The sequence below is a fragment of the Dermochelys coriacea genome, chromosome 13 (assembly GCF_009764565.3).
Source record: "Dermochelys coriacea isolate rDerCor1 chromosome 13, rDerCor1.pri.v4, whole genome shotgun sequence".
NCBI classification, from domain to species: domain Eukaryota; kingdom Metazoa; phylum Chordata; order Testudines; family Dermochelyidae; genus Dermochelys; species Dermochelys coriacea.
The window spans coordinates 6,653,419-6,677,362 of record NC_050080.1 but is presented as its reverse complement, the minus strand read 5'-3'; the positions used below and the strand labels follow the sequence as shown (position 1 = coordinate 6,677,362).

At 43.6% G+C, this 23,944-nt stretch overlaps 1 protein-coding gene across 17 annotated transcripts in view; it reads left to right on the top strand.

Moving 5' to 3' along the window:
- The window catches only part of BIRC7 (baculoviral IAP repeat containing 7), a 32,384-nt gene that overhangs the window by 3,821 nt on the left and 4,619 nt on the right, over positions 1 to 23,944 (top strand). For 3 of the 17 annotated variants that reach the window (XM_043495585.1, XM_043495581.1, XM_043495575.1), the window contains exons 1-8: positions 10,899 to 11,029; positions 11,478 to 11,647; positions 11,733 to 11,823; positions 12,248 to 12,370; positions 13,821 to 14,349; positions 17,915 to 18,014; positions 19,100 to 19,181; positions 19,297 to 19,342. In XM_043495585.1, coding sequence (XP_043351520.1) covers positions 12,362 to 12,370; positions 13,821 to 14,349; positions 17,915 to 18,014; positions 19,100 to 19,181; positions 19,297 to 19,342 — 766 coding nt within the window. In that variant the 5' untranslated portion in view covers positions 10,899 to 11,029; positions 11,478 to 11,647; positions 11,733 to 11,823; positions 12,248 to 12,361. Of the gene's footprint in view, positions 1 to 10,879; positions 11,173 to 11,477; positions 11,648 to 11,732; positions 11,849 to 12,247; positions 12,371 to 13,820; positions 14,350 to 17,914; positions 18,015 to 19,099; positions 19,182 to 19,296; positions 19,343 to 23,944 lie in introns of those variants that run through there. The other 14 variants (XM_043495586.1, XM_043495576.1, XM_043495590.1 and 11 more) reach the window with 12 other exon arrangements.

Genomic DNA, 23,944 nt, shown 5'->3' with positions numbered 1-23,944 from the left:
CCCACTGCTAAGGTAAACACCAACAAGATTCAGAATGAAACTGATTTGAGAGAGAGTTGCATAATGTCTTCACGTAGGCTGCCCTACACAATGGGAAGTAACACAATTTCTTTGAAAAAACAGAGAAACAAAGGACTATGCAAGGAAGGATTTAGGAGACTTTTTCCCTCTCTTCCATTAAAATGCTCTTAAATCTCCCAAGAGTTTTGTGTGTAAATTGCCAAAAATCAAGACATGTTTTTTTCCTTAGACGTTAAAGGGATTTGCTGCGGATTATTCTGCATCGAAATCAGGAGGGTGATATCAAACAATACTGCATAGAAAGCCATATTCTAAAATTTTTGATGGGATATGACAAAGATATGGGCCAAATGAGGATTTTCATAATTTGATGCCAGAAATAAAGGCAGACACCAACAAATGCAAAATGTCGTTTTTCCTTTTTTTCCTCCTGTTTTCATGTCATTGCCATGCTGTTCTGTGAATTCAGGGGAGGGACTCAGTCTCATACAAAGAGCATGGCCTGTTGACATTATCATGTAATCATCATCAAGCCTACTTGCTGTTCATTGCAAGGCAGCGAGACCCTCATCATGGTGCTGCAGCAAAAGATGCGTAGCTGGATAGTGTGTGACCACTACAGTTTTCCAAAGATACCCACTCCATCTCTCCATCTTTATCACTGATAACTCAGTTTGTTGTTCTTATCGTCTGCTAGTTTCCATTACATGCTTTTTAGGACAGTATCACCCATGTTCCAGTTCAGCTTCTTCACATTCTGCCGGATGTCTTTCACATTGGTCTTCTGTCTTACCTTCTCTATCATGCCCACTGTCAGTTATCTCTTGAGTCAGAGGGGTCTTATTCTCAATTTATGTGCACGGGGAGAAATTAGTTGCTAACTTAAGTAACACAGGAATGCCCCTCTTTGCCAGTCACCCAAATGCCATTCAGGAAACTGGGCATGTCTCCATAAAAAATAAAGAAGTTCCAGGCTACAGCATGGTTTAATTGGAAAACTATCAGTTCTCCTTGCTGGCTGATATTCTACCTTTTAGAAAGCAGGATGTGCTCCATTAGATTGATAATAATGCCTGACAAATCCTTCTTTAACAGAAATTAATGGCTGAATGGTAGCACTCACATTAGTCACCAGCTGATGGCAGCTGTCAGGGTTCCCTCCCCACTCTGAACTCTAGGGTACAGATGTGGGGACCCACAGGAAAGACCCCCTAAGCTTATTTCTATCATCTTAGGTTAAAAACTTTCCCAAGGCACAAATTCTTCCTTGTCCTTGGACGGGATTGCTGCCATCAAGTGAGTTAGACAAAGATTCAGGAAAAGGACCACTTGGAGTTCCTGTTTCCCCAAAATATCCCCCCGCACTTTTCACCCCCTTTCCTGGTGAGGCTTGAGAATAATATACCAACCAAATAGGTAAACAAGGTGAGCACAGACCAGACCCTTGGGTTTTTAGGACACTAAAAACCAATCAGGTTTTTAAAAACAGAACTTTATTATAAAGAAAAAGTAAAGGATGGAAGATAATTTTACAGGGTAATAAGATTTAAAACACAGAGGATTCCCCTTTAGGCAAAACTTTTAAGTTACAAAAAACAGGAATAAACCTCCCTCTTAGCATAGGGAAAATTCACAAGCTAAAACAAAAGATAATATAACACATTTCCTTGCTTTACTTACAATTTTTGTAGTCTAGATGCTTATCTGAGGTAGGGTTTTAGGAGAGGTTTGGGGTTTTTTTCTGTCCTGGTCTCTCTCTGTCCCGGAGAGAACAACAAAAGACCACACTAACAAAACCTCCCCCAATAGATTTGGAAGGATCTTCTTCCCTTATTGGTCCTTTTGGTCAGGTGCCAACCAGGTTATTTGAGCTTCTTAACCCCTTACAGGTAAAGGAGGGATTTTATGCTACCCTTACCTGTATGTTAATGACAGCAGCTTTATTTTTTTAAAAGGTGTTGTTATCAGATACTTTTGTTTAAACAAATGTTATTTGGAGTAGCTGTTTTAGGTGAAAATAGAAGAGAGCAAAATAGAAAACAAGAATGGATTTCATTTAACTATTTTAGTTAAACAATTTTAACAAAAACAAACCTGATTTTAGAAAACTTGTCTGGCTATCTTTTACAACAATCGCTTTAAAGAGCCACTGATTTAACTATGGATGGATGGCATAGAGTTCCCTCCTCTACTAATAAGTCACAGCTGCCACTCAAAATCTGCACATCGCACTACAGAATTACAATTGTCCCAGCTCCAGATCCATTTAAACTGTACCATAGGACCCAAAGGCAGCGCAGCTCCATGGATTGTAAGGGGCAGGGAAAGGGGGCCAGCCAAGCAACTTCAGATTCTTCCACTGCCCTGAATCTACAGGCTAATACATAGTAAGTTACCACATCCCCTTCTGCAGTTTGGAACCTCCATCCTCTTGAGGGAGGATCCATGTAAGGGATTACTGATGTAATGATGCACAGTTCTTGAAGAAGCCATGCTGTCCAGGAGCCAAGGGCAGTGATTGGGCCAGGTGCACTTTACCTCTGGAAGGATTATTCCTGGGTAGGGAAGAATGGAGCCCGTAGTTTTACAGTCTGTTTGTGGCATCAACCCACTGTACCCCAAACTCACTCTTCTCACTCTTTGGGGAGGCCCGAGCTGCAGTTAGCAATAGCCTAGAGCAGTTCCTGTGCTCAGGGAACACAAACACTGTGATTGTGATCATCCCCTCAGCATGGGAGTGGGGAAGATTCGGTGGGTGAACTCTGGCCCTGTTGGTGTCAATTTCTAACATCAGTTTGGCCAGGATTTCACCCTTGGTGTCTTCTTCTTTGTGCAGCCAGCCCTGTGCAGCTGCAGTCCAGCCCTTTATCCTTATATTGAAAGAAAAGACATGTCCTCATGTTCCCTCCACTTTAAATGACGAGAGATAGCCAGGAACTCTTTCATCCATTTTGGTAGATTTCTTAGTCTGTAATTTTCTTTCTGTGCGCTCACTTGCTCCCTGCTGCAGTTGGTTTCTCCTTTGGCTTTAGTTTTTTGTTCAGGTTCCCCCCACCCACCCCGCACTTCCTCTCTCGTTTGCTTCCCCAAGATAGTTTTTTTTCACACACACACACACACACACACACACACCATTTTTCTCACACAGTCTACATGCTGTCTCTGTTAACTTCTCAGCCGTGTCTCTTCCCTGTCTCCAGCTCCCTAGGGAGTTCTGCTGCTTTCTCTACACTCTCTGCAGTTTTCTTCTTTTCCTCACCAACTGCCCAGTTTTAACTGACACCCCAGTTCCAGTGTTCTCCAGTTCCCTTTTAAAAAATGCCCAATTCTGCAACTATGATTAAATAGTCCCAGACAAAAACTGCATCAAGATGGAGTGAAGGTTGCGAGGACTGCCAGCTGCTTCAGGATGCGAAACATTCCAGGGATGTTGTAATTATTCAAAAGTGGTGATACCATGTGATAACTATATATTTATGATTAAGATATTCTAATATTTGTGGATCCGTATTAGATTAAATTATTTTTAAAGACACAAGTTCCACTCCTATTCCTCCAATCCCTCTACCAGCCCAAGGGACTGATGGGGGAGAAACACAGCAGGTGAGAAACCCCAATGTCAAAGGCAGAGAGAAGTAAGCAATTGTTAGGAGGGGGAAAGACAACAAGGAGGAAATAAGGGGGAAGGAGGGAGATCACAAGGGGTCTTGTTAATTTTCTCCTTGCAGAAGTCAGCATGATCCAGGTCAAAGGGGGCAGTGAGGGAGAGGGTCATTCCCAGCTGCCCAATTCCCAACTTCCCTGTCTAACTGTCCTTCCCAAATGCCAATCCCAATTGCTATTCCTAGCTACCATTCCCAGTTGCCCGAGTCTCAACTGCCATGAAACCTTCTGGAACTAAATGAGTCCAATGTTCTGCTACTGCTTATCCCCTAAAGGCTTTTTGGTGTTTGAATAGTACCTGGCACCTAGTGGAATTTTTTTGATAACTTTCAGTATTTCTTCTATAACACATCTTTTCAGTGTGTTGTTTCTCTCATTATTTTAGAGCTGGTTGTAAAGTGGTAAGTATGTTTTATGGAAAAAATCCTGAATGTTGGGGGGAGAGAGGGTTGAAATTTTTCATGAAAAATTTCTAAATGTTCAGATTTTGGTGGCGAAACACCCAAATAATGGTCAATGTTTGACTTTTTCCCCCTTTTCCTTCTCCCCATTTTCAGTGGCAAAATGGAGGCGGGGGGGGAAGGGTAGGAATGAAAAAAAGAAGGGAGGAAGGGCAAGAAAGAAAAAAAACAACCACTTTTTCTGTTTTGAAAACCAAATAATTTTTGCTTTTTGTGGAAAAAAAAATCAGAAAATAAAAACAATTTTTTCAATTTTTTTTCCATTTTTTTAAAAAAGACCGTTCATTACAATTTCATATAAAAATAATTGAGCTGCTTTGCTACATATTGAAAAGCTATTCTTTACAGCTCACTGGTTCCTGTAGTCATTGCTGCTTATGAAGTTCTGAACCTTAGGATGAAACCTCACATTTGGGTGCAGTGTAACATTTAGGATGTCACAAATTGACCTTAATAAACCCATGTGAGGAATATACTACAGGAACACGAGGAACTACCACTCCAGAAAGAGATCTTGGGAGTCATTGTGGATAGTTTTCTGAAAATATCCACTCAATGTACAGCGGCCGTCAAAAAAGCGAACAGAATGTTGGGAATCATTAGGAAAGGGAAAGAAAATGAGACAGAAGATATCATATTGCCTCTATATAAATCCATGGTACACCCACATCTTGAATACTGTGTGCAGATGTGGTCGCCCCATCTCAAAAAAGATATCTTGGAATTGGAAAAGGTACAGAAAAGGGCAACAAAAATTATTAGGGGAATGGAACGGCTTCTGTAGGAGGAGAGATTAATAAGCCTGGGACTTTTAAGCGTGGAAAAGATATGACTAAGGGGGAAATATGATAGAGGTCTGTAAAATCATGACTGATGTGGAGACAGTAAATAAGGAAGTGTTACTTACTCCTTCTCATAACAAGAACTAGAGGTCGCCGAATGAAATTAATAGGCAGCAGGTATAAAACAAACAAAAGGAAGTATTTTTTCACACAATGCACAGTCAACCTATGGAATTCCTTGCCAGAGGATGTTGTGAAGGCCAAGACTATCACAGGGTTCAAAAAAGAACTAGATAAGTTCATGGAAGATAGGTCCATCAATGGCTATTAGCCAGGATGGTCAGGGATGATGTCCCTAGCCTCTGTTTGCCAGAAGCTGGGAATGGGTGACGGGATGGATCACTTGATGATTACCTGTTCCGTTCGTTCCCTCTGGGGCACCTGGCATTGGCCACTGTAGGAAGACACGATACTGGGCAAGATGGACTTTTGGTCTGACCCAGTATGGCCGTTTTTATGTTCTTATGAAAAGGTTTTTTTAACAAATTAGGACCTGACCTGCAAACACGTACGTAATTAACTTTACTAACATGAGTAGTTTTCTCACAGTAGAAAAATTAAGCAAGTATAGAAATTTCCAGAGTTCCTTCATGCCCCAAATTTCTCTCCTCTCCTTGTGAGGGATTTGACCAGCTTTCTTCCCATAAAAAGAAGTGGAAGGCCAGGACTCATACTATAATTCTTTACAGTTCAACAAGATGCTGTCTGCAATTGCATCCAGTCACACTTCCTCTTCTATTTGAATTCTAAGTATGTTTCATGATTGCAAGCTTTTTGAATATTATTATTATTATTGGGTCTACACTATTCATCGGGACAAAGCATGTTAGTTTCCTGTTCTTCAAAATCACAATAGGATTCTGAAGGCATTTCCTGTATCAGGATTTCGGATATCTGCTGTGCTTTTCAAACTTCTCCTTTAATAGAGACTCTGTTCCCGAGGTGTGGCCTAACAGCTAATCATATTGGAGTCTGAGTAACTCCCTTTGCTAACACTGCATGTTGCATCAATGCTATTGTAAATATTCGCAAAAAGACAAGGAGTACTTGTGGCACCTTAGAGACTAACAAATTTATTAGAGCATAAGCTTTCGTGAGCTACAGCTCACTTCATCGAAGTGAGCTGTAGCTCACGAAAGCTTATGCTCTAATAAATTTGTTAGTCTCTAAGGTGCCACAAGTACTCCTTGTCTTTTTGCGAATACAGACTAACACGGCTGCTACTCTGAAAATTGTAAATATTACAATAGATAAAATACTTTAAAGATTGTGAGGTGTTCAGCTAATACTATAATGATTAGGTTATAGAACTACCTAAGTTTGATAGAATATTCAGGAGGCAGTCTTATGGTCAGGACTTTTTGGTAAATCATATAACTACACCTCTGTACTTTAGCTTACCCATCTATACAATGGTTATAATAATATATACCAACCTCACAGTGGTGTTTGGCAGGCTTAATTAGTTAATGTTTGCAACGTTCTTTGAGATCTTTGGATGGGCAATTGATTTATTATTAATTGTTGTGTATGTGTTGGCTTTGCTTATTTTTTATTATTGAAAAATCCAGTGATGAATTAAAAATAATGATCAGACTGTGGGAAGACCGTAAGCAGGTGGAAAGTCCTGACTGGTAAACACTGATGGGGAAAGAGAAGTGCTCTGCACATGTATCAACATGCATTATGATGGGACGGGGAAAAAAAAAGATTCTTTGGCAGGGTGAATAGAAGTCAAAGCTAGATATTTTTTGCCCCCAGCCTGAAGAAGTGATTTTGTGGCCACTGTCTGTACATACAGTCACTTCTCAACACACCTTGTTACTATTCACTGGGTTGGAAGGCACTGTCTTTTCATAGTGGACTCTTGCATGTACGCCTTGGAATTTCCTGTCAGACAGCGATGCTCTTTGGTCCATCAGCGCTGGCTGGCAGGCTCCGATGGGAGCTGCAACAGACAGGCACCATCAAAGATTTTACCGATGAGGAAGAGCTGGTGTCATCAGCTCCTAAGTGCACAAGGAGCCTGGGTGTTGTTCTGCTCCAGGATGACAACCAGCTGGTCATTCAGAACTGAAGGGAGCTTAAGGACATTAATGTGGATGAGGCCAATGGGCAGGAAAGTGACAGTCATAAATGGGGGGGGAGGAACAAGTCTTCATAAAGCGGATATAACTAGCACTCCTGCTTCTAAGACCCCAGATTTCATGACCCTAACACATTGTCCCAGCCTAGTTGGGAGTTGTACTACAGGGTCTTCCCATATCTCCTTCCATCGTGTCCCCTCCCCAGCCACAGATCCTTACCCTCATAAATAGAGCTGGTCAGGCATTTTTCAGTGAGATGCTTGTCCACTGGAAAATTCTATTTGTCAAAATCAAAACTTTGTTTTGCAAAAATGTCTCAGTTTCAACAAAAATCTCATCAGGAAGGTTTCTCAGGACCAGGACAGAATTTCCAGTTAAAATGAGACAGAGACAGAATTGCCGCTAGTCCAGTGATTAGGGTGTTAGTTTGAGGTTTCAGCATTGGTTTTCATTCCACATAGGAACAAAAATGAAACCTTTGATTCTTTTGGGTGGGGGAGAGGACGGGGTGAGTGAGAGACCCCAGAATATCCCAGTAGTTGGGGCATTCATCTGGCATGTGAGAGACCCACTTTCAAGCTGCTGCTCTGTCTGATTCAAAGTAGGGACTCAAAGCTGTATCTCCTAGGTGCCCTACTTATTCAGTTACAGAGTCAGGGTATGTCTACACTACATTAAAACACCTGCGGCTGGCCCGGCTAAGCTGACTCAGGCTGGGGCTGTGGAGCAATCAAATTACAGTGCAAACATTTGGGCCCAGGCTTTGAGATTCCACAAAGAGGGAGGATCCCAGAGCAATTGTATAGCTCCGTGAGCCTAAATCAATGACCCAGGTCAGTCCCAGGTGTTTTATTGCAGTGTAGACATACCCACAGTCTCTCTCTCTGGCACAGTGATTATTTAATTATTTTCACAAAGTGGAACAGCTCCAACAGGAGAGGTTGATTCTATGGCCTGATGAGAGAGAGCCTTCCCGAATCATGGCTGAATCATCAAGTGAACATGCACAATAGTTTAAAAAAAAAAAGGAGGAAATTGCATGCCTTTTCCTCCATATTAGGGCAATTGTGGTTTAGTTTTAATTATTACTATTACTACTTTTTAGACTACTGATAAATGCACTGCAACTTATTTTGTAAAAGTAACGACTAAATCTTGAGTGAAATGTGGGATGCGACTGTCATGTTTGGGATAAGGAAATCATTGGGTGTTTACATTGCTAAGACAGAATTAAGGAGGTTCTATTATAGCAAGCATTTGCATTAAAAGCTACCTCATCTTATGGCCCTTACATTCCCCCTCTCAGTTCCTTTGAAGCCCTCTACAGCTTCCTCCTTTTTAACAGGCCTGATCATTAAAGCAGAGGCCTAAAAATCAGCAGGCCTGGGTCTATGCTTGACTCTGCCCAAACTGCTGCATGAGCTTGGGTTAAGTTACTTAACTTTATTGTGCTGCCACTTCCCCATCTGCAAAATAGAGGTAATAATACTTACCAGCTCTCCCCCGGCACTTTAAGATCCTAGACTGAAAGATGCTTCATAAAAGCAAACCATTATTAATCATTATTATTATTTATTAACAGGCACCTTGCTATAACTCACCAATAGCTCCCCAAAATATCTCTTGTAATTGGGAATTTGTCCGAGTGGCTTTTCCAGGTGTCGTAGGTTTTTAATGTATGTTCTGCAAAATTCATATATACCCGTAAGGGATGGGACCAGAGGAGCAGAAGCTAATGGGCAATTGTATGTGTACTCAGGAGGGATTTAAAAAAAACCCAACCACATCCATCCACAACAGGATTCTCAGAACAGTACTGTAAATAAGCACTGCCCTCTACTGTTTGTAGCATGTCTTAGGTTTCTTGTAGCTCACGAATGCTTATGCTCAAATAAATTTGTTAGTCTCTAAGATGCCACAAGTACTCTTTTTCTTTTTGCGAATCCAGACTAACACGGCTGCTACTCTGAAACCTGTCAAGATTTTAATTAGAGCACATTTTAAAAAATGAAGACAAAGTTCCCACCTCAGATGGTTATGCTGACATTTTAATTTTAAAAACACACAACTGTTTTATAGTCTTGTTTGGAGAGGGGGATTTTGGTTAATTAGGGGCAGTGCATCCAACAGGTTTCTTCTTTAAAATGAGTGGTAGCACATTCTGTTTTCCCAAATGGAAAATGTGGCAGGGGAGATACAAGTTTTCAAACCCTTGTGCTGTTCAAGACCCACCTTAAAATCATTCCCTGAGCACAGGACAAAGAAAGATAGAGCAAGTGTTCAAACTTCAGGGATGCTGTGGAAGCTAAAGATCATTCTCTTCTGCAGCAACATAGCTGAAATAAACAATTCAAACCTCTTTGAGCAAGTCCTCCTCCCTTTATGGCTCCCATCATGTGTTTATATTCCAATACATTTCGTTGAAAATGAGAAGGCGGCACAAAACAGATGAGGATGCTTCAGAAAAGTGAAAAATATGTAATGATACCAACAGATATTAAAAGAAAGAGAAACTATTAGTTTCAAAATTGTGGCAATCCAAAGAAGGAGCAGCAGCAGCATTACAAAGTGAACTACCTGTGTATGAAGCTACACAATTACACGGCTGCCAAGGTTTGACACTCCAAAATCTCTCACACTGACCCAGTAGGTAGCAGTCCAGAATCTCCTGACAAAACAGTTTTGAAATACAAGTTCTACCCCAATCACTGAAGCATGTGAGCCACTCACAGATATTAATGAGCCTGTCTCTTAGTTACATTACACCTTTTGCACCACTCTGGCAGTGTAAACTGGCCCTAAAATGAATGTAAATGTAATTTCCATCCACTTTAGGGCCCCAGAGCAGTCCAGAGGGGGCTTAGCATAAACTATAATTATGTCCCAATGAATTTATCCTCACAACACCCCCTATGATGTAGGAAAATGTTATTATTCCCATTTTACAGATGGAGGCACAGAGTGGTTATGGTCTGGATCTTGCAAATCCTTACCTAATTTTACACACATAAGTAGTCTCATAGAAGCAGGTGCTTTAGTGTTTGCAGGATCAGGGCCATAATCAAGGTGTAGGTACAGCTCCCAGCACAATGTGGCCCAAGTCAGGATGGGGACCCTGGGGTGCTACCACAATATAAATATTCACTGCTGCTAATCAATTTGTATCATTATTTGGGTAATTATTTGTGCTTCTCTAAATTTTTCAATAGCTTTTTGAATTTTTATACAGAAATATATTGTACTGGGATCTAGAGCTGCAACAGGTCTGCTAGCTCCTAATTGGTCTCCAGGGTGCTGCAGGGGCTAAGAGTGAATCTCCAGGAAATCCTCCAGCACACAACGTTAAGCATCCCTCATTACATCCCTCTCTGCAGAGAAACTCCAAGCCTTCTGTTCAGCCACCACTTTGAGTGAGGGATTTCAGAGAGAGGCGGAGGGGGGAAAGAAAGGAGGGATGATTCCAGTGGATGTAAATAGGGAGTCTCCCAAACAGCAACGCAGGGGATGAGAAAAGGAGGACTTGTGGCACCTTAGAGACTAACAAATTTATTTGAGCATAAGCTTTCGTGAGCAACAGCTCACTTCATTGGTCTGCTCTGGCTGCCTGAACAGTTACTTACTGAAAGACTAGTAGGAAACATAGCTGAACGTTCACATAGACCCTTTCCCTCACAGGGAGGGTGAAGGGAGATGAAAGGTAGACCAGCCAATCAGGGGAAAGCAGCAATAGGCACTTCCCCAGCAGGTGAAATCACTCAAATCTTGCAAGGTGTACCACGCCCTCCAGATGGGCAGCTGCTATGATCTAGAAAAAAGAGAAATAAAGCTGACTTGCCTCAATCACAGCACAAGGCAATGGGCCCTGGAAGCTATAATAGGGTTGGGGAGACAAACTAGCTTCTCTAGGAGGGTCTTGGATGTTAGAAGTGCTCTATAGGATGTGGATTAGGGGCTGGTCAGTTATGTTCTTGTTTGATCAATATTCTGCTGAGTAGAATTGGAGGGAGGCATTTGTATTCTGGCTAGATTTCCCCCCCTTTGAAATGGGACTGCTGATGAATGGGTGTCTAGCTTTAGCTTTTAATGGCCTAGAGTTGAGTAAGTACTTGAGGAAGATGATGTAGGGGGCTTAGTCTATGTTTCTGATGCCCCAGGAAGGTGTGCATTGGGTGTTAGAAACATTGGCTTTTGTTTCTGTGACTTCTTGCAATCTCTGTCTGGTCTTGGGGAATTCAGCTGCTATGAAGGCTCCTGTCTAAAGGGTCCCTGGCAGGATCAATACATTATTTTAACATAGGCAAATAAATGGGGGCTTTCTTGTGGGAGGGATGGAGGAAGGGGTGGGTGGCTGTGATTTATGACCAGGTAGGCATGAACTGGATGTTATCTCTTACTTGTCCTAGTTTAAAACCCAACTCAACCCCACCTCCCCCAAGAAAATCACTCCAGCATACTAACTGCTTGGTGCTTCCCCAGAAGTCTGGCTCTACTATTGAGTCTTGGATGAGGTAACCCACCTCTTTCTCCCCCATTCCTGCCCCAACTGGGTAAACTTGTTCCAATGTATGGCTAGGTAAGTGACAATCACTGGTGATGGGTCCCTGCAAAAAATAATGCCTGCTACAGTTTGACATTAACTATGACTTTTGCTTTGACAGAGCTCAGGACTGAAATAGTGCTGGAGTTGCAGAACTGCCCCACACAAGAAAGTAGCACTGCGGCTCTTCTGAGGTCTGAGAGTGAAATCTGGTATGTAGGTTAAAGCAGCCTCCAGGTACCTTTAACTTTGCTTCTCTGTAAATCCCCTAAGTCTCATTGACTCTAGCAGTTTTATATGGATTTCTTTTACACCAGTGACCCTGTTCTCAAACAATTGCTTCAGTGTGTTAAGCACAAACACACTTTGTTTTTAGCATGGGTATTCGGGGCCTTTCTCTCCACCACTTTGGTTTGTCCGGCTATGGAAGGAAATTCTAGCTGTCCTGCTAATGTGTGGTGTGTTTTTTTTTTTTTTTTTTTTTTTCCCCTGCCTCTGTGGGAGAGAAATGCAGGTGAGCAGGCTCCATTGAGCAGCTGGGGCTGTCTGTCAGTGTGAGTGGTGAGTGCCCGTGAAATACTGGTCTCCTAGTAATGGCGATTTCAGTCTGTCACTCATGGGACACGTATCTCACAGGCAATGCCAGAGTAAGCTTCTCCACACAAACCCACCAATGTACTGCAACTCTCTTCTGGAGGGATTTTTACTGGGTAGCTAGGACTCCATGTCATCTCTGTCATTGGCCTCTCCATGAACAAGGTACTAATAGTAAGAATGGGCCTACAATGTGCTAGGTTCTGAACAATTTCCCTTAGGCTACCAAAAGCACCCAAAGGCTAAGGGAAAGGGGTGTACCATGCAGTAAAGTGGGCAAGGTAACAATTGGCCGCATCTTGATAGTAAATGTCTTCAGAATGCTATGACTCTTGTTAAATATCTCTTTATTTTAGCTTGTTAAGATATGGGTGCCTGTGTACTGTATTGAGAACAATCCGCTTATACCACAAAAGTCCATTAATCGCCAACAGATGGTCAATACTGGCTTGTCCTGAACTGAGCTAGTGACCTAAACTTGGACTGGGTTTTCTTAGGTGCATTTATATAAAAGAGGCTCTATCAAGGACTGCTGTTTGCCAAGTATATGGAGTCTTCTACTCCTGCGTAATTCGTTTACCTTTAGTGGAATCACTCCTGATTCTCACCTGTGTGAGTGAGAGAAGATTTAGGCCCAGAGCCTCTTTGCGTCTAATTTTGCTGGCAATACAGAAGTGGTGGTAGCCTTGCAGAATGGCTCATGGATATCAGGGGAGCATTACTTCAGTTTGAGTAGGTAGGAGGCTGGATAATCAAGTAATATATTTCTTTAATTTCAGTCTTCCTTTGATATAGGACTAGTGAAGGCAGCAAACCACTACCACCATTAACTGTGACTTAAGGAAATCAATAGGCACGTGGGCCTCAACGTTTTGGGCTACTTCTGTAGTGATTCTGCTGCAGTGGTGAGGTGTACTGTGAAATGGGATGGGTAGGAATGATCAGTCACAAGCTGCTGATTCAGCTCCAGGCCACAGGCTGCCATACTGAATGTACACATCATGAAAAGAGAAGCCTGCTAATTGAATATGCGACCTGTGTAACTGGAGGCTGGTTTTGTTATAAAAGGGATAACATGAGGAAACATTTGCTTGGGTCTTGGCTACTCTGTGTAGGCGTCTGGCTTGTTGAACATTGTGTCTCTAGAAAAGCAAACCAAGGAATTAAATCCTTTTTATACTTTTGTTAAAGGCTAGAGAGGTGACTGAGTGTTCACTGTTCAGATCAGAGACTGAAAGCTGGGGTGACTTTATCCAAGTGCATTGAATAGGCCTGGCCTTGTTTTTGCTTTTCCTGCAAACTACTTCAGCTTCCCTGTGACTTGAGAGACTGGAAGGGGAAAACTGCTGGTCTCTTCCCTCCAGACATTGGTGGGGATTGAGGGAAAGGGGGCAGGAAAAAGCAGCATCAGGGCATAGACCATCTGAATCTCTGGTTTGGCTGCAATTCAGGAATATGCTTGGCTTTGTTGAGACCACGAGTTTTCTAGAACATGTAGCAGGATGAGCTGTGGGGATTGTGAATGCAGACTGGCAGTCTGAGTGTTGCCTGACATCAGGAATACAGCTGGTCACTGAGGAATTGTCTTTTATATATATTTTTTTTCCTCTCTCAGTGCTGGGACATGGAGGATAGCTTTCCCCCAGAGGAGATCGGGTCTGGGCCAAGGCATTTTCGGCTGTCTAAAACCAGCATGCGGAGCGAAGAGAAGAGACTAAGGACTTTCCGGCAGTGGCCAGAGAGCTCACCTGTCTCTGCCACAGACCTGGCTAAGGCTGGCTTTTTCTTCCTGGGTCCTGGTGACCGAGTGCAGTGCTTCTGCTGTGGTGGTATCTTGAGGAGCTGGGAGGCTGAGGATCAACCCATGCAAGAGCACCAAAAATTTTTTCCTACCTGTAAGTTCATCTGTGGTGAAGACGTTGGCAACCAGCGGATGCTCCCCTTTCTGGAGATCTTGGACTATGTGGATGGGCAGATCCTCAGCCTCCTACAGAGGATGGATGTGGAAGAGACAGCCCTACCCCGTCAACCAGAATACCCGGAGATGGAAACCGAGGCGATGCGACTAGCCACTTTCCAGAGCTGGCCACCATACACAGAGTTGTATCCTGAGCAACTGGCCAGAGCAGGGTTCTTCTATACAGGTAGGCTTGGCAGAATGAGAGCTTTATTGGTAAATGTCGATGCACATCAATTCCACTGCATGTGCACAAATTGATAAAAATATTTCCATTGATAACAGTTTACTAAGAGGCAAATAGTTGCTTGAGACTTATTAGAGTGTGATTTTTTTTTTTTTAAGGCTATTTTACTCTGTATTTTGACCTGTGAAGTTGACAACTTGCATTTTAACAGTTATGAAGCTTTAACGTTTTTGAATCTCAACATCTACTGTTTTTAAATAATTCTGACCCTGACACCCGCCCCATGATATCCCTCTCGGTGGAAAAATTAAATCAGCAGTTTTCAACTTTCTGAGCTGAGCCCCTCATTTGAGTTAAAATTTTTGGTTGGACCCCCCTGAACCCAGACAAAAATAGCACAATACCTGCCTTCCCCCCCACTCCGGTTTACAGGGTGGGGGAAGGTGTGTGTAACGGTGTCTGGGGGTGGAGCCACTGCTGGGTATGGAGGCTGCTGGGAGCAGAAATTGGTACGGCTCCTGTGCATGGTGACACTGATCCACAGGCTAGGTGGCCCGCTGAGGTGAGTCAGGGGCTGGAAGTGGTGCACCTCCCTGAGCCCTGCCATGCAGGGCTGGCGTCACCGCTAGCCTTCCCCCTCCGCACCCCCTTCCGGGAATGTTCCTCTGCTCCCTCCTAGGAGGGCACACCCCACAGTTTGAAAACTTCTGATTTAAATTAACAAAAATGTAAAAAGCTTATAAATAAGCATATTGGTCATCAAAATTATATAAAAATATTTAATTCTGCCAAGGCTATATACAGGTACATACAGTAGGGAAAGCCTCCCTCTGTGTGCAACTGTAGAGTTGTATGTTGTTTCCAAACAATAGACAAGCTCTATTTTAGGGCAGTTTTTTTATACTGCACCCATATATGTGGTATGTAAGCAGCGGGGTTGGTGCCAGCCACACTGTGAAGCCCTCTCCAGTAGAGCCCCAACTTGACTCTCCTCTTCTAGGTGTGAGGGGCCACAGAGTTCTCCTTAACTGCACCATCCTGAACAGCAGAGAGATGAGATTCAAACACCGCTTAGCCCCAGCACAACATTCTCACAACACTGGGACAGAGTTAAGACCTATACTGCAAATGCAGCCACCATGGGGAACAGAGTTAGAGCACACTCCTTTCTTACTAGACCTGTAAGGTTCAAACTCCATCGTTTGGTAATTTGGCTTTGGGGCTTTCCAGTTGCATTTACACTTTATTTTTATTGTAGCAGCCTCAGTTGGGATTGGGAGTCTCTTCTTCTTCTTCTTCATAATGTGGTACTATGTAGGAGCCCTGGGCATAGACCCAGGACCCATTGTGCTGGGTGCGGTGTAACACAGATCAAAAAGACTTCTCCACTGTTGGGTCAGGTTTGGGACAAACCTGTGGTGGAAAGTCTCTGCTCTGAGGAGCTTAATTTTAAGTTTTAAGAGCAGGAGCAACAAGGGATGTGACAGACAAATGAGGATAATGGCAATAGTCTGCATGACTGTAGACTTGCTATGAGCCCCATTTGTACCATAGTCCTTGGTATCTGAGCACTTGGCTAAATGTAAAGTCTAACATGAGTTATGACATTCAAACACTTCAAGTGGAAGCGGAGTAGAGATGTTGTATGAAGGGCACAGCATGGAGTTTATTTTATATTTATTCCTTAAAAAGACCCTCATCTGTCTGTAGATGTCCCCTTTTCAGAAGCTGTTTGGGGCTCTGTGGATCCCAGCTAATTTCATGCTCTTAGGTAGAGAAGTCTCTCTTAGGCTCTGTCTAGCTCTCCAACTGCCTGTAATTCTGGACATGAACAGAAATTTAATGAGTTTGGGGCTCTTCTTCTGAAGAATCACTTTGAAAACTTCTAAATTTTTTAACTCTAGGTAATGCTAAAATTTTAAATCTTCCTTGTCTTTGAATGCTATTCCTGTCTTGGTCTGAAAACTCCCATGCATGGGGCATCACCAGTGTAAGGACTCAGGCTTTTCTGGCAGAAGTGTTTGAGCTCCCGCCGCACAATCTGTTCATAACATTCACGAACTGTAGCTGCACAAGCTTACAGAGACGGTGTCTAAAATTCCTTGGTTTGTTCTGTGACAGTTATATCTAATCTCGCTACACATGCAGCACAACATTTTTACCTCTGTGCTTCCCACAACCTGTATTTAACCTATAGTTCTGTAGGGGTTGACCCAGTGAGCTGCTGTTCTGACTTATAGCACTGATAAAATCCCTCTGTTGAACTAAAATTCTTAATGTAGCACTAGAGACGTTATTCCCTTCTCTAGCCTAACTACATGTGCAGTATTTCTGGCTTGCTATATATTTAAATAGCCTAAATGACTCTCCTTGAGTTCCTTGAGAAGGCTTCAAAATAATGGTGTGAGGAGGAACCTCTTGTTACTAGTCCTGAACTGAGCAACCAGATGTGAAATCTCCACTGTGTACTAGCTCATAACTATAATTCCAGAAAAAGTTATGTATGCTCTAGAGCCAAACACTACTGACAAAAGAACAACCAGCTCAGGAAAACAGAATACACCAGAAGGCAGAGGCTGTAGTTTGAACCCTTTTGTCAGATTTGTTTTGGAATTTATTTTCTACCTGCAGACCAGCTGTTTGAAAACATCATACTGAGTCTTACTGAGAATGGGGATCCATCGGGGAAACAATCCAACAACATGGCAAACCCACAGGTCACTTGACTGGCAATGCTCTGGAATAGCCCAGTCTGTCTGATCCACATAGTTCCCTTGTTTTAGAGCATTCAAGAATGTCTGAATGCCCAGTGATTTGGAACAGCTGTACTGAAACTCCTTAAAGGGCCCAGCTTATGACTGGAAGGCCTATCCATTCCCAGAAATTCTCTTTTAGTGGGACCCAGGTATAACTTGTTGAGTGGGAAGGTGTAACTTTATTCAAAATCCTGCCCTGTAGCAGGCATGCTGATATTGTTAAACCCACTGAATCTCTTGCCCAGTTTCTCCCTGGGCTGGATGGCTTGGGATCTTTATAATGAGGACTCCTATTACTATGGGGAGTGTGTAAACCAATTTCATGGACCCCCTAGTTGGCAGTCTTCATGGGGGAGCAGTTTGCTGGCTGAAGAAACAGGAGGGGGCAGCTGTGTACAATGGGAGTGGACATATAAAGTACACTTGGGATACATGAGTCCACAGAGGGGATGTACAGAGAATCCATGAAGCTTCCACCCAAAATGTTCATTGACCCAACACTGGAATCCTCATAATTGATTGGTGCAACTTAGGCAAGCCAGCTAGAACTCAAATTTTGAACCAGTGCTCTAACTTGACTCCCTGTCTCTGAACAGGGGCAAGCTGCAGAAGTAGTGAGCCAGAGCCATGGGACAGTTGTGATGTGTGGTGTATGCTCAACAGTTTGGTCTGGTAGCCTGTTATGGTAACAATTAAACATACTGTAACTCTTCCAGCTCTCCTGGTAGCAACATCAAATTGCCTGTGGGTTAGTGTAACTATCTGCTCATGTACCAGACATCAGATCTTCTCTTAATGCTTTTTTTTAGGTCAAGGTGACACTGTGAGGTGTTTTTACTGTGATGGGAGTTTGAGGAACTGGGAGCTTGGAGATGACCCCTGGAGGGAACATGCCAAATGGTTTCCAAGGTAATGCATGGTATACTAATGCTTGTTGGGGCTGACCTACAAATCATTAGTCAGTTTTATACTGAATGGACCTTGCTCCACAGTCAAACCTCATGCCCCAGGTGAGATTTAACTGGATTATTAGTATGTAGAGCTGTCAATCTCTGTTATCAGTTCAAATCCAGCCAGGTCAATCATGAACAAATAGTGCTACTAGCTGATAAGCCTACATGAAATGAATCTGGTGGCTTTTGTCCTATTTGCACTATTAAAAACATACATCATGGAACAGCTTGTGGTCAAAGCAGGAACTTTAGTGAATGTCAATCTCTTGGTAGTTCCTGAGAACTACCCTAGAAGCTCCCATCCTAACAGGCTGCATTTTTTCTGTTGCAGTCTTTTCTGTCCCTCACTCAGGTGGGAGTCATGATAATCACTGTACACTTCTATCATTGTAGCTCCTAAAGGCCACGACGAAGTGGAGAGCCGTTGGGTTAGGCATTGTACAAATCTACACTACATGAGTCTACAAGTCTTAACGCTTTTCAATCAAAACCACACACTAGAACTTAGCCTGAGCTGCAGAGTTCAGACCTCTACTTCTATAGAGTTTATGGATGGTTAACTGTGGGTCAATCTCTATTACCACTGCTTCATGGTAACTTTAATACTGCCTTTGTCTCTTACTGGCATCAGAGCAGCCCTTGTATTCCACTTGTATTGGCCTTCATGTGTAAATGGCAGGATGTCGTACACCTAGTCCTGGTGTGGTGGCTCTTGCAGGTGAGGCCACAGACCTGTTTTCCCTGTGATCCAGTCTGGCTGAAAGGCTCAATTGCAAAAGCCAATCACACAGGCCTGAAAATGAAATCTGACCTATTCTGGGGAGACCAGGAGCCTCAAACCACCATTCTTTCTGCTTGAACAGAAAAATATTTTTACAACAGGGAGGGCCTGTCCATTGTGGCAAGGATGACACTTGTGCTTTGTACGTTGAGATATTGCTATATACTCCCTGTTTCGTTAGGGAGCTTAGTACCACCGTCATGATGAATTTCAGACAAGGTCTGCTGTCCTTCACTGGGTATTTGCCTTTTTCTCCACAGGTGTGAGTTTTTGCTGCAGTCAAGGGGCAGAGACTTTGTTAGCAGCATTCAGGACTCTGACTTCAATACTCCGGTAGTTCCAGTGAGTTTTAAATGGGGTTGTTGGGGGGGGGAGGGGGGGTTTGTGCCATGGAGGGGAAGAAGTTTGAGGAGACTATTCCCTTCTGTGACTGTTTTGTGTCTTGTGGTGTTTTCAGGGAGGCTTCTGGCAACGGGCTGAACAAGATTCCCCTGCGCCCCAAGGTTTGTGTGGAAAAGCATATTGTCTTCTCTTTTTGATGAAAGAGCTGCAGATCTATTACTCTGGCTTCTGCATATTCTAGTTTGCAGGTGGAATCCCTTTCTGAGAGGCTTGCATTTTGATGTGAAATGGCTTCCAGAATTTATTACTAAGAAACTTCCTCTGGTGACCTCTGCTGTTGAAAGTGCATGCCAAACCTGGGTGATAGTTTTCAGCCAAAGCTTGCGGTTGGGGGGGAGGGGGTGTTTTGGTGGGTTTTTTGGTGTTTTGTTTTGGTTTTTTTTCCCAACAATGCAGATTCAGGTTGGTGAAAACATTTAGCAAACTTGTGTTGAATTTACCAGATTGTCTTTCTGACACTATTAAATGAAAAGTTTTTTCATTTTTTTATTCAAATGACTTTCCAATTATTTAAACTGATTACGTTTCATTTCCTACAAAATTATTTTTATTTAAACTTTTTCAGAATGGCCAGTGAACTAAAATCAGTTAAGTCTAGTTTCTTGAGCGACTTTTTTGCGGACCAAAGACGCATGGTTAGCATTCAGAATCTTGGGTACTCCAACGCAATTCCTGTAGGCTCCTCCGTTGCTAGTGATATTGCCTGTGTCCTCAGAACCCACAGTGAAGATCTACCAGTAGAAGAGCTTGAGTGGTTCTTGAGTGTCTTTTTGAGGTTGATATGGAGGAGAGTTTAAAGCCAGCTGTTTCTGGAAATGGTGGTTGGGGGGCTAGATCTTCAACACACAGACTGTTGAAAGTTGGGGATACAAAAGCCACTGCGTTCTAAGTGTGAGGAATAAGGGAAGAAAGCTACCCTTTACAGGCTTGGGGAGTGGTGGCAGCCTTGTGGAAGCAGAGTGTAAACATGAGACTAGGCTAAAAACAGTTTCTTCTTGGAGCCCATCTTGTCTTTCTGAGAGAGTTTCACTGCTTGTCTCAATTGTATGAACTTTGCCATGGGTGCACTAAGCAGCCAGGATTTTCTGCAGGTCCATCTTTGTAACACTTGAATCTTCACAGAAAATGGTGGCAGGTAAGGCCAACCAGAAGCATTTCCTTCTCAAGCGCGAGCTTTTGAAAAGTGAGCAAATTCAGGCTGTTCCAAAGCCTCTCCTGGAGTTGTTTGAGGTGTCTGCCAAGGGACTGCTAACTGATATAGAATAAGATCTTCCCAGTTTTGCCAGGAATCTTCAAATGATCCGCATCTCTGAGCAAGGAGGGGGATTGCCCTGCTTGTGTGCACCTACTTTCACTAGCTCCGTGAGAACGAGTGTGAGTAAATAGTAGTATAGCCACCATCATTAGGGCAGCAGAGGTGTGGATGAGACATGCTGAGTACAAACCCATCTGAAACAGGTGGGTGCACACTTAGCACGGCTCCTCTGTGCCTCTGTCACTGCTGCCCATGCTACTGTGGCTGTACTATCACTTTTTGAACTATCACGAGTATATGTACACAGGCAGGGGAATCGCAGCCCTGGCTTGTTGAGTAGACATAGCTTCCTCCTCAACCTATTGCAGGCCATGGAATGACCACCACTGTGGTACTGAGCAGTAACTATCTGTTTTTGTGTTTAAACAAATTTTGAGATCCTTCCAGAAGAAATTCCAGGAGCATGCTAATGCAGCTCTGGAGATTTTATTCTGTCACACCCTTTTGTGTGTGCTCTTTCCAAGGAGTGTGAAGACATGGCATGAAACTGGAGGTTTTTGGCTCAGATAGATGTGAAACAAGTGCTTTGAACTGTGTTCTGAAGGGAGCTGACAGCTCTATTGTGGTTCCTAGATCTCTTAAGTGCAAAATCAAGTGAACTCTTCATGACTAGGACAACACCAATTACTGCAAGTTCAGCTCCTTTTCTTGGTAGAAGTATTATATGCATGCTACTGATTTGCTTGTGACCTTCATCTCAGAGTAAAAATACTCCTTCAAATGGACATGCATTGGAAGTGTTACAGTTGGTAGGTCATGGGGAACATGCTTTTATGTATTTAGGAAGCAGGAGGGTCCAGAATGGGCATCTCTTCTGGAAAAGTTAGAATCCTCAACTTTATATGCCCTCCAGACAGATAAGTGGTGTATACAAGTATTACCAAACTTCAGAAAGTAACTTCTTACAGATTCAGAAAAAATTTGGGACTAAAAAATAACTCCTGAGTGATTGGAACAATTTCAATCATCTCTTCTAACCTTGCACAAAATTAACATGGATTACTTTGTAACAGTGTGTCAATTTTACTCTTGAGGGCATTCTGCGCCAAAAAATTCAAAATTCTGCATGCAATATTTTAAAAATCTGCAAGTTTTATTTTTGAATAAATGCAGAGGCTCCAGCATGGCAGTGAGGCGCACAGAACACTGGCTGCACAAAGCTGGGAGATCACCCAGCAACTCCCTGCCCCCATCCCTAGGACACAAACTCAGTGGTGAGGCTGTACCCATCCCTGACACAGCACACCGTCTGGGCCTGCCCCAGAAACACCCTGGGACCCTGTCCCCCTGTGCCAGGTGCACCAGGTGTGGGGCAGGCAAGCTCAACCAGGCAGGATCCAAGTGTGGTGGGATCCAGGAATAAGGTGAGAGGGTTCTGTGGGACCATTTTGGGTGCAGGCAGATCAGTGGAGGGTCTAAGTCTGGATGCACAAAGGCTTATTGGGGGGGATTCCAAGTGCATGGACAATGGGACTCTACAGGGGCTTCTAGGCAAAGATTGTTGGGGCTCAGTGGAGGGGTCCCAGTGAAGGGTCTTTGCTGGGGGAGTGGAGCTCAGTGGGGGGTCTGCATGCAGCTAATTGGAGGTCAGTGTCATGGGAGTCTGGATGTGGGGGCTCAGGGTGGCTCAGGGGTGGGGCATCAGGGTAGGGGTTTGAGTGCAGGGAGCTCAATAGGGGATGGTGAGGGTCCAGAGGCAGGGGGTGAGGTTCAGTGGGGTAGGGTTTTGGATATGGAGAGTTAGGGGGGTTCTGTATGTACGGGGTGAGGCTTGGTAGTGGTGTCTGGGTATGGGAGGTCCAGATACATGGGGGTTGGATGGTTGGGGGAACAGCTCCCCATACAGCAATCCCTTCCCTCTCAGCTGAGGAGCAGTGGGGGGCAGGAAGCAGGGGAGGATGCTGAGCTTCCTGCAGCTGGGGGAGGTTTCTGGGGGTGGATCTGACACAGCCCCAGCAAATCCTAGCTGGGGAAGAGGAAATCCTATCCTCTCCTGCCTCCAGCCCAGCCAGGACTAGCAGCTGATCCTGGCTCAGGATCAGAGCCACTGGCTGGGATGTCCCCAGCTCTGTGGTGATTTTACCTCTCTGCCAGCTGCTCCAGGTACCTGAAACTATGCATCTGCACTGCTAGGAAGTGGTGTGTGACTGCTCTTGCAGCTTCCCTTTGCTTCCCTGTCAGTCATTTTCCTGCAGGGAAGAGGAGGACCTTGAAGTATTGGTTGATCATAGGATGACTATGAGCTGCCAATGTGATATGGCTGTGAAAAAAGCTAATGCGGTTTTGGGATGCATCAGGAGAGGCATTTCCAGTAGGGATAAGGAGGTTTTAGTACCATTATACAAGGCACTGGTGTGACCTCACCTAGAATACTGTGTGCAGTTCTGGTCTCCCATGTTTAAAAAGGATGAATTCAAACTGGAGCAGGTACAGAGAAGGGCTACTAGGATGATCCGAGGAATGGAAAACTTGTCTTATGAAAGGAGACTTAAGGAGCTTGGCTTGTTTAGCCTAACTAAAAGAAGGTTTAAGGGAGATATGATTGCTCTCTATAAATATATCAGAGGGATAAATACAGGAGAGGGAGAAGAATTATTTCAGCTCAGCACCAATGTGGACACAAGAACAAATGGGTATAAACTGGCCACCAGGAAGTTTAGACTTGAAATTAGATGAAGGTTTCTAACCATCAGAGGAGTGAGGTTTTGGAATAGCCTTCCAAGGGAAGCAGTGGGGGCAAAAGATCTATTTGGCTTTAAGATTCTACTGGATAAGTTTATGGAGGAGATGGTATGATGGGATAATGTGATTTTGGTAATTGATCTTTAAATATTCAGGGTAAATAGGCCTAATCCCCTGTGATTGGATATTAGATGGATGGGATCTGAGTTACCTGGGAAAGAATTTTCTGTAGTATCTGGCTGGTGAATGTTGCCCATATGCTCAGGGTTTAGCTGATCGCCATATTTGGGGTCGGGAAGGAATTTTCCTCCAGGGCAGATTGGAAGAGGCCCTGGAGGTTTTTTGTCTTCCTCTGTAGCATGGGGCACGGGTCACTTGAGGGAGGATTCTCTGCTCCTTGAAGTCTTTAAACCACGATTTGAGGACTTCAATAGCTCAGACATAGGTGAAGTTTTTTTGTAGGAGTGGGTGGGTGGGATTCTGTGGCCTGTGTTGTGCAGGAGGTTGGACTAGATCAGAATGGTCCCTTCTGACCTTAGTATCTATGAAGCAAAGAAATCTGTGGGGGACATGAATGCTGCGCATGTGCAGTGGTGCAGAATTCCTCTCGGGAGTAGTCAATCGTTTTGAAATCAAGAGAATGCTTTAGGGTTCAAGCTAGTTAGCTTTTCCCTCAACAGTTAATATGTGCAGAGCTGGCACCTTT